Source organism: Podarcis liolepis (assembly GCF_965112155.1).
Source record: "Podarcis liolepis genome assembly, chromosome: 12".
NCBI classification, from domain to species: domain Eukaryota; kingdom Metazoa; phylum Chordata; class Lepidosauria; order Squamata; family Lacertidae; genus Podarcis; species Podarcis liolepis.
Genome location: NC_139563.1, coordinates 53,479,113 through 53,489,842, shown reverse-complemented (window position 1 = coordinate 53,489,842; position 10,730 = coordinate 53,479,113). Strand labels below are relative to the sequence as shown.

The window sequence follows — 10,730 nt, the reverse complement described above, 5'->3', positions numbered from 1 at the left end:
TATTTTATTAATAGCCCATTAAGGTTGTAGTCTACTACAAGTCAAGAGTCAGGAAACACCTCACAGTTAAGATGAGATCAATGGTCAATTCCAGTTTCTTTTACCCCTTTTTTATTTTTCCAATTTCAAGTTTACTTCTCCACATTTCCACAACAGTTTGTGATTTATTTTTTTTAAGACCCTCATGAAAATGCACCAACATTTTACTACAGATTTCTTCCAATATGCATATTTTTGTATGCTGTTTTCCCCAATATACATTTTTTCCCTATTTTCCCCAATACAGCGCATTTGTGTGTGTCATTTTCACAAATATAAGTAGTTTTATGTGCACCTTAACCATGTACCTGCATTTCTGTACACATTAGTTGACCGGAGAACCACATTTCAAGATTCAGAGCTTAAGAGAGCCAGTGTGGTGTAGTGTTTAAGAGCGGTAGTCTCGTAATCTGGTGAACCGGGTTCGCTTCCCCGCTCCTCCACATGCAACTGCTGGGTGACCTTGGGCTAGTCACACTTCTCTGAAGTCTCTCAGCCCCACTCACCTCACAGAGTGTTTGTTGTGGGGGAGGAAGGAAAAGGAGAATGCTAGCCGCTTTGAGACTCCTTCGGGTAGTGATAAAGCGGGATATCAAATCCAAACTCTTCTTCTTCTTCTTCCCCACCCCCACAAGCCACAATTTTCACAGTCCATTACAAAATTAAAATTGCATTTCCCAAACTCAGAGACGGTCCACTCCTTGAACTTTGTTCCTACAATTGACAGTGGAAGGAACCGTGTCCAAATGTCTCAGTATCCATTCATATCTCCCCTTGATTTCTCTATTCATTTCCTCAATAGAACATCTACATTATTTCTCCCCTAGCCGGCTTCAATATGTTTAGAATATCAGAGTCAGAACAATGCCTTTTATTTCTTGCACTCACCTCTCCAGCTTCCTAATGCATTTCACATCACTTTCAAAGGCCTTACCTTTGTCTGCACAGCTCTTTGTGTCATTGCCCATGGGTTAGTTCACCCACTCATCTCTTCAGATTTGCCTTCCTTGATCATTTTCCTTGTGATAAGAGTGTGGGGGGGGGAGGTGTTGGAAGCTGAAAAGGTAACAAAGCTTAGTGAGCAGGAAGGTGCTATGGCAGAGAGAAGTTCAGAATCAGAATCAGAGGCAGAAGCTGAAGCTGAAGCTGAAGCAGGAGATGAGGGAGGCCAAGAGGCAGAGATCATAGCTGTCAACCGTCCCTTATTTGGCGGGAAACTCCCTTATCCCAGCGCCGTTTCCCGCTGCTGTCCCAGATTCATGGTATCCCGTAAATTTCCTGGGTTTCAAAGGAAGCAGCTCCTCTCCCTCCCTCCCTGCCAGCGAGGGAGGAGGGAGGCTTCAACTGTGTTGCTTGGCTGCGCTGCTCACCTAATAAGGAGTCTAAGGACGACGGGGGGTGGAGCTTGCATGCCTTGTGCCGATCAAATTGGCCGCGTTGCCCGGGGACTTGCCTTTGCTCAGCACTTCCCAGCGGAGAGGTGACGGTGGTTTTCCTTGCTGCATCCCCTTTGCCGGGTTGCTGCGCTGTGAGAACCACCGCTTGAGGCTTCGTTTGGCTGCTGGCTGGGCTTTCTGCCATTGGCTCGGAGGCGCTCAGAAGTTGAACATACCTGTGCTTGGAATCAGATGGATACGTCATCGACAGCCCACTCACCCTTGCTGGGGAAAAGGTCTGTCTGGAGCGGAGGCACATGGTGGGAAAAAAGGAAATCCCTTATTTTGGCTGCTGATCCCTTATTTTCGAGTCTGCTGGTCCCTAATTTTCAAATCTGTAAGTTGACAGCTATGGCAGAGATGAGTCTGGCTGGTGAAGAATCACAGGTGTCTCTCCCTCCTGTTGTGAGAAGCTCAACTCCCCTTGTCTCCCAGAGCCAGAAGAGGGGTGAAAGGAGCAAAGCAGAGGCAGGTTTCATGCAGGCGTAGTCTCTGATTGCTTGGGGAAAGCCATAGAGAGGATGAGACAGAGACAGCAACTAATTCATGGGGCTAGACCTACCAGGGATGAGGTTTTTTGCTGACCCTCAGCCAAGTCTGTGAAGATTGTATTTTTGCTAATTAAGAGTTAACTCCATATTTGAATGGTTTGATTTACTGCTGGCTTGCTCTTTGACATAACATGGGCAATTTGTCCATTTATTCCATGGGCCCTTCACCGACAATACTACAACAATTACTTGTTTCTTTCTTTTATTCATTTCCATACCACCTTTCCTCCAAGAAACTCATGGTAGTGTACATGATACCTTCCACCTCTTTCTCTCTCTCAATTACCCTGTGAGAGAAGGATGTACTTAGACAGTTTGCTGGCTTGATCTCTGCTGCACCACCACCACTGCAATGCTGTAGAGTGATGCTGTGGTTTTCAGACTAACAGGATCAGGTGATGTTTGGACCCAATCAGGTCCCATCTGGCCTAATATAAGTCCCCCCCCCACCCTTTATTGACAAACCAGCTATATCTGCTTATTAATGGTCTCTTTGCTGTATAACGTCCCCAGCAAATATTTCCATATATATTTTAGGAATAGTAGCAATACTGCATTCTTGTGTGAAGACAGCCACTGCAATGTAATTTAAATAAGAAGTAGACAATCCAGCCCAGGTTAGTACCCCAAAAGAATATTATATCCAAGATAAATCAGAAAAGTATATTTTCCCCCAGCTGTTTTCAATTTGAACAGATAGAAAGCAAACAGATCCCACCAGGAATCAAATAAGAAGCTGTTCGCAGTTGTGCTTGAAAACGTTTAAATGATAAGGACATAGATTAGTTTTTCTTCCCTAAAAGCTTTGATAAAATGCTGAAAGGCAGAGGTTGCACTTCTCTCAAAACTGTGGAGTTAATAATCTACGGATAAAAACATTTCAGCTCTAGCTAAAGTGAATGCATTTTTGTTAAGCCAGTAACTGAACCACTTTACTATGGGGCAGAATTCAGCATCAAGAGATCAACACTGCATTAATTTAAAGAGGCAGATTTCTAAACCTTGTCTTAAGCCCTCCATGATTCTTTTCTCAAATGTCTAGGACTCGATTTTTCCTGCCCCTGAAGATCTATCATGGTTGTGCCCATGGGATTGTGCACATTTCCAAGGGCACAATCTCTTCAACATGCTCCTCAACAGGCATTCAGGAATGTGCCTATCTCAACAATATCTTGTACATTCTCCAGTCAATATGCATGAATTTCAATAGGTCTTGGAGATTGTGTGCATCTTGACTGCATTTTGTACATTCTCCGGCTATTCTGCATAATCTCCTACTGGACTTTGGGAAATGTATATACAGTAGCAATCGAAATTATTCAACCCCCATTGCATATCAGGTTTATTATCAAAATGTACAGAGAGCCTTCTCTGTAAGAGTCTTCTTTTCTCACTAAGTGTTTGGGCCAAATGAAGCTGATGTGTGCCTTGACACCTCTTGGGAACATCATTTGGGAACATGGGCCTGGAATGGACAGGAAGCCAGAATGGGCAACCTATGGCCCTCCAAATGGTGATGGTGTTGCTGATATTCATTACCCTCCCTTCACCTTAAGGTTCCAGGGCAGGTCCTTTGATATTGCTGGACTGCAGCTCCCATGAGTCAAAGCCAATGGTAAGGGATTATGTGAGGTGTAGTCCAGCAGCCAGAGGACCCCTGAACCCTTATAGCCTGTACCCTGCTTAACCCTTTGCCTGCTCCTTTCCTACTTTCCAGCCACTCATCTTCACTCACAGGATTTGTTGCCTGCTGCCTATGAAGCTTTAAAAACACCTTTCAGCCAGCTCAAAGTGCCAAGGGTCATGTCTGCCAAAGGGCAGTTGGTACAGGGAAGTACACTGGGACATCAGTCAGCTTGCAGTCTTAGACTGGAACACTGTGGGGCTGGAACCTAAGATTGAAATGTTAAACATCCTTTATTTCAAAATCTCATCTGGCACCATGATCGTGATAACAAGTGACAAGTTACATGTTTGTGCCAAGGTAGAGACATGGATCCTATTGTGATGGCTGGCCAGATTTGGCATCACATAATTTTGTATTGCCATACATAGCATAAGTGGCAACTTCCACATATTTGGGGGAAGCAGAAATGCAATAAGAGATGTGGGTGAAGATGGGAGGGGTTATTTCTCTGAAATCTGTCCAGATTGGGTGGGTCGGGGTCCCTCTTTAGAGGTTTCCCACCTTGGAGGCTATAGATCTTTCTTTTTGCATTAGGCACAATTTTAAATAAATAGCTTATTGATCATTATTTGGGGACTGAGTAATTACAAAAGGGGCACCCCGCTCTACTATGAGATCTAGAATCTCAAGCTGCCAGGTCCCAGCAGGAGCTACCAACACAGACATCAATCCATAATTTGACAAAATCAAGCCAAACCTAGACACTAAATCTAGTTGCTCTAGTTTGTTGTTGTTGTTTAGTTGTTTAGTCGTGTCCGACTCTTCGTGACCTCATGGACCAGAGCATGCCAGACACTCCTGTCTTCCACTGCCTCCTGCAGTTTGGTCAAACTCATGTCAGTAGCTTCGAGAACACTGTCCAACCATCTCGTCCTCTGTCGTCCCCTTCTCCTTGTGCCCTCCATCTTTCCCAGCATCAGGGTCTTTTCCAGGGAGTCTTCTCTTCTCATGAGGTGGCCAAAGTATTGGAGCCTCAGCTTCACGATCTGTCCTTCCAGTGAGCACTCAGGGCTGATTTCCTTCAGAATGGATAGGTTTGATCTTCTTGCAGTCCATGGGACTGTCAAGAGTCTCCTCCAGCACCATAATTCAAAAGCATCAATTCTTCGGCGATCAGCCTTCTTTATGGTCCAGCTCTCACTTCCATACATCACTACTGCGAAAACCATAGCTATATGGACCTTTGTCGGCAAAGTGATGTCTCTGCTTTTTAAGATGCTGTCTAGGTTTGTCATTGCTTTTCTCCCAAGAAGCAGGCGTCTTTTAATTTCGTGACTGCTGTCACCATCTGCAGTGATCATGGAGCCCAAGAAAGTAAAATCTCACACTGTCTCCATTTCTTCCCCTTCTATTTGCCAGGAGGTGATGGGACCAGTGGCCATGATCTTAGTTTTTTTGATGTTGAGCTTCAGACCATATTTTGCGCTCTCTTCTTTCACCCTCATTAAGATGTTCTTTAATTCCTCCTCACTTTTGGCCATCAAAGTTGTGTCATCTACATATCTGAGGTTGTTCTAATCTACTTTGCTATTACTATTTCCCAATATCAAATTAATTTTAAAAATATATGGGTAGAAGGGCTGATTGCACTGTTAAGGCAACACTTCCTTTTCATATAAAACAAAGCTACAAAATTAATGAGAGGGATTTTGGAATTGAGGTGAAGTGCAAGCTTACAGAGAAACATCTTTATGAACAGTAGCCAAACCACTTCTTATAGAAGCTGAACTTCAAATGCCAAGTGACTCCTATGGATATATTTCCAAAGAACTGTTATGGGCTAATTTCCTTCCAAAGGGATAAGCACCATTTATTACAAAGTGCAAATGAAAAATTAAACACTTTAGGGCGTCTGTGTCATTTGTCTCATCTGAAACTGTGCCAACTTCTTAGAAGTGTATTTGTGCCTAACACATTTTCCTCTTAAGTGCTGGTAAAGTTCACCAAAGAAGCAAACTTTGCCAGACAAACTCCAACTGTCAGACTATACAGACTGGGGCCAGAGTACATCTCTTGAACAGAGATGAGAATTAAATCTTGGTGTAGCATGGGAAAAAACCCCACCATAGGTTTTATCCAGCCTGGATGTAAGAAGTAGGGGCATAGGAAGCTGCCATACCATGGGCGTAGCCAAGGTGGGGGGGCAGGGGGTTATGGAAACTGTAGTCCAACATATTGGAGGACACCCTGTCTTAGCGATTCTTCAGTGTATTTTTGTGTGGATGGAAAACTTCAGTATACAGATAAATATGAAATTAAAATCAAAATGGGCTTAATTAAGGAAACTCTTTGAGGGACGTGGGTGGCGCTGTGGGTTAAACCACAGAGTCTAGGTCTTGCTGATCAGAAGGTCGGCGGTTCAAGTCCTCACAACGGAGTGAGCTCCCATTGTTTGGTCCCTGCCAACCTAGCAGTTCAAAAGCACATCAAAGTGCAAGTAGATAAATAGGTACCACTCTGGCGGGAAGGTAAACGGCGTTTCTGTGTGCTGCTCTGGTTCGCCAGAAGCGGCTTAGTCATGCTGGCCACATGACCTGAAAGCTGTACGCCGGCTCCCTCGGGCAATAAAGCGAGATGAGCGCCGCAACCCCAGAGTCATCCGCGACTGGACCTAATGGTCAGGGATCCCTTTACCCTTTACCTTTATCATCTAGAGGAGTTTTGTTATTTAACTCATTATTTATTAACTATATCTGTAACACCACCCAATATATGTTCTCTGGGAGCTTCACAAAAATAAAAAGAATGAAATGCAATTATTGAAAAAGCAAAACAAAATAGATGTACAAAGAAACATGAATAATAGAACTGAGAACCCCAGATTATTAAAACAACAATAACCACAAGTTGCTTAAAAGCTCTTCACCAGGTACTGAAAAGCTAAGGAAAGCATCTGGTCCTCCCTGCCTCGGTTCATTTAAATTTATTTTAATATCAGATGGAGAGGGAGGCATTCTGTCCTTACAGAAAGCGCCATTCTGTGTGAGTCAAAGGGAGGAGCTTGTGGAACACTGGCTCAGTCTTGGTGTTCTGGAGTGAAGGATGCTCATAATGGGTTGCCGCGGGCGCCGGACTGAGGAAAGATGCAACAAGAGCCTGGGCAGAGCAGGGTGGCAGCGGCTGGGCAGCGCTGACCATGGCCAGCGGGTACCAGCTCTGGGCACCCTGGTCCCCCCTGGATGAGTCCCTGCAATGGCTGCGGGGTGCCGTGCCCAAGCCCAGCAGCACTAAGCACCCCTTTCGGGGAGGGCAGAGTCCAGCCACTGCCACCGACCTGGAAGTGCAGCTTTGCTTCCAGGGACTCAGCCTGGTGCTAGAACCCAGTGCCAAGACCGGAGCTGGGCACCCGCCACCCCCTGGAGTGGCTGGAGAGACGCGAGGATGCAGTGCGGCTGTGCACAAGCCCCAGGCCGTGCGGCTCACGGGGCTCGACTCAGTCTTTGGGCACCTCGTGACGGTACAGCCTCCACACTGGACCGGCTCGCTGCGGGTTTCAGAGCGCTCAGCCTTCTGCCAAGTCATCAGCCCCCAGCAGCGCAGGCCTCACGGGCTCCGCGAACCACAGGTGCGCATGGCGATGGCGATGTGCCGTCAAATGCTGCGAGCCATCCTCCTGCTTTACGCTGCCTACAAGAAGTGTGCCTTTGCGTTGCAACATTCCCGCTAGGACAACCCTGCCTGGGAAAGGGCAGAGCTCAACGGGATCCTTGCCTGCCCACCCACAGATTCACCCATTCTCCTTCAGCAACATCAGTTCATTCGCCAGTTCCATCTACCTGTGCCACAGAAGTCTCCTCCTCTCCTCCATCGCCGAGCTACTTTTTGCCCACCAAGAGGAAACATCCACTTAACAGCTTAAGCCTGCAAGGAAAAGATTCAGACTGGCACACAAACCTCCGATTGTTTGCAGAGAGATGAAACTAATCATTCAACATACTAAAGAAAAGGATCATATTTATCTATGCTGTGAACCTATTCCCTTGCAGCGTCTGGCTCATGAACGGGGGGGAAATATAGAGTTAAGGGAATTAAAAAGAATGAAAGCCTTTATAAATAAATGGACCGAGTGAACGTTGAAACTCCGATCAAACAAGTTTGCACGCATCTTCAATGAGAGACAATCTTCAGAGACACAGAAACTTGTACACCATTCAATGCAAAGGTAATTTTTCAAAACCTTCCTGCCTATCATTTTCAACATGAACAGTAAAAATAACTACATTACAAGATGGGGCCTATATAAAAAACAACAACAATATTTTCTAAAAAAAAAAAAAAGGTAAAGGACACACATCTGCAAAGCGAAGAGACTGCACATTTTCAACAACAAAGTAACATTCTTATATTAATGAATGAAGCTGGAAAATAAATGTAAATTAAGCCAATTACTCCATAAACCAACAATGACTAAAGGGCAATAATACAATGAAACTCAGATAGCATGAAGATGTATGGATTCCAAATGGAAGAAGTTTTGAGATTCTCTAAATGAAATCTTATTTCTCCAACCAATGAGCAAAATGTACCACTTTCCTAACCAAACATCTATATTTGACATCAAGATGAAATTACTGCATAGAAAACACTTTCCTACGCTACGATTTTAAAATTTTAAAACAATCATTATTTGTTTACACCAATGGATGAAGACTTCAGCAACTGGAAGTTTATTACACAAAGTTCAGACTTAAAGAACATAAACACAAATTATTATTTTTTTCCTGGTGGAAGAGCTTGGAAACACAAGCCTTATGACCACTGTCCTAAAAAGCTTTGTTTTCAGAAAAAGCTTGAAAATGCAAGATTTAAAAATTCAAAGCCACAGAGTCACCAATTCATCTAATGATCACATTAAAGTGGTTTGAGGACTGAAATCTAAACTCATTGGGATCACTCTAATTTCATAGATACACAAAAATCACCTTAAAAAAACCCCCAAAAGGTGTTTTTTGAAAACAATCTTCAACTCTGAATAATTTCTATCTACAGAAATACTGTTATGCAGCATCCGAAAATGGAATTTAAATGATTGTTTTGATTAATTTATTCAATTTTCTCTGTCACCTCTGCCCATTTTTTTAAAAAAACCCATGCACTCTCTTTACAACTGATGGGTGCAGTTTATACTAAAGAATTATGGATTCAACCTTCAGAAAAAGTATCTGCCTGTCAGTGATTGGTGAGTGAGATCCCTATTTGTTTAAGACAAATGGATGAAGACATTTAAAGTCAGAAGCAGAAGTCTAAATGTGCTTCTTCTTTTCTTTCCTGGCATGACTTTTAAAGTGACTTTTATTCCCAATCTACTATACAATGATTTCTCCATTTGCCAATAAGCAACTAAAAACCAACGAAGTTCTGAAGGAAATTAAGATAAATGTTGCCACTTCAAGGTTCTGGGCTCTGCGTGGGTTGTTGTTTCTTATATCTTAACATTGCTAAACGGATCCGCAGTTCTATAGTACAGTGTACCAAAATATTCTTGAGCTTAATTTCTGTTCAGACTATTCAGAGACAAGGAACTTTGCAGCTCATTGATGGCACCTACAAGAACCACCTTACACAGCTGAAAACCAGTGGCCCACATTTGAAGTCACAAAGACCACCAGCCAGACTAATATTGATTTCTCTATTAATAACTTAACCACATATAAAATTAGGATTCAATCAATAGCAAGGAGACATAGCCTGTTGTAAAAGTGCTGGTTGGCTTTGCAAATTAAAGGCACTTTCAATTCACAATAAATATCTTTGCTGGCCTGCAAGGAAGTACTGAGAAGATAAAACACCATGGTTTGTCCACAGCAAAACTCAGGCCTCGGACATCCTCCACTTTACACAATTTGCAGAAATCAATGGGAAATTTATTTCAAGGATTAGAAGTACACCATTCCTCTTGAGTAAAAGTCCCTCTTATCATTTGGCAAAGGAGCTTACCTTCAAAACAAAATGGGGATGCTATTGTTTGCTATTTGTCCTGTGCACACTTTGCTAATAGCTGATGAATACGAACTATAAAACCTGGAACATTGATTCAAAAAGGTAGTCCTCATTTATTGTCTGCTGAGATGAAGAACACATCAATAATTTGACTCAGGCAGTATTTTAAAGGAATTGCTAAATATCATCTGCCAGGTGATATTCACAGGTATCTTACCTGAATCAGTAAATGAAGATGAAGCCCAGTCACTGTGTTTAAAAACAACACACCATTGTATGTATTGACCTTAAAACAAAAATAGCTGCAACCATTGGCTTACATGACGTTCAGATCTTTGTAAGAATATTCAATACAGAGACTTTACAAAGTGGTTCAAGTTGACAGAGATCAGATTATGCCTCACCATAAGCAAAGTAACTCCAACAGTGAAATGTGAGATAAAAGAAGCTTACAACAAGCATATTCCTACAGCCTCTGTTGCCTTGAACCTAAACAAATAATAACTTTTTAAACCCAACGCCTTTATCCAAATAGGCGGGGCGATAAAGCGGATTTTCAATGCGGTATTAAAAACAGGAATTTTTAATACAGCTTAGAAGCAATTCACCTTTGCCTTAACAGCATTTCAAAGGAAAGCCCTTCTGGTGGCTTTTATTTCCAATAATGGAACCAGCTTTTGAAACATGTGACTTTACCTTGAAACATTCAAACTGAATTGTATGGATTTACATCCTGTTAACCTGATGCAGTTTATTTTAAGTGAAACTTGACATTCAGAGAAAAAAAAATTAAAAACCCTTAAGGTCCAGTGTGGTCTGAAATTTATGTGGCATTTTCTTTCCCAGAGCCCAGATTAGTTTTCATTTGATTAATCATTATTATCATGTAAGGCCACACTGACTTGTGTGGGTGGCATACTATTCATGTAATTTAAAAAATAAATAAATCATGAGGGCATTTGCAAGCACCAGCATGATATATACCGTATTTTTCGCCCTATAGGACGCACCGGCCCATAGGACGCACCTATTTTTTTTTGGGGGGGGGGAAATCAAAGGAAAAAATTTGATTTCCCC

At 42.8% G+C, this 10,730-nt stretch overlaps 1 protein-coding gene across 1 annotated transcript; it reads left to right on the top strand.

Moving 5' to 3' along the window:
- Positions 1 to 6,772: 6,772 nt before the first annotated feature.
- On the top strand, positions 6,773 to 10,462 carry LOC310690260 (FANCD2 opposite strand protein-like). Its single transcript, XM_083468954.1, has one exon. The coding sequence runs from the start codon at positions 6,850 to 6,852 to the stop codon at positions 7,378 to 7,380; it is 531 nt and encodes a 176-aa protein (XP_083325080.1). The 5' UTR covers positions 6,773 to 6,849; the 3' UTR covers positions 7,381 to 10,462.
- Positions 10,463 to 10,730: the final 268 nt, after the last annotated feature.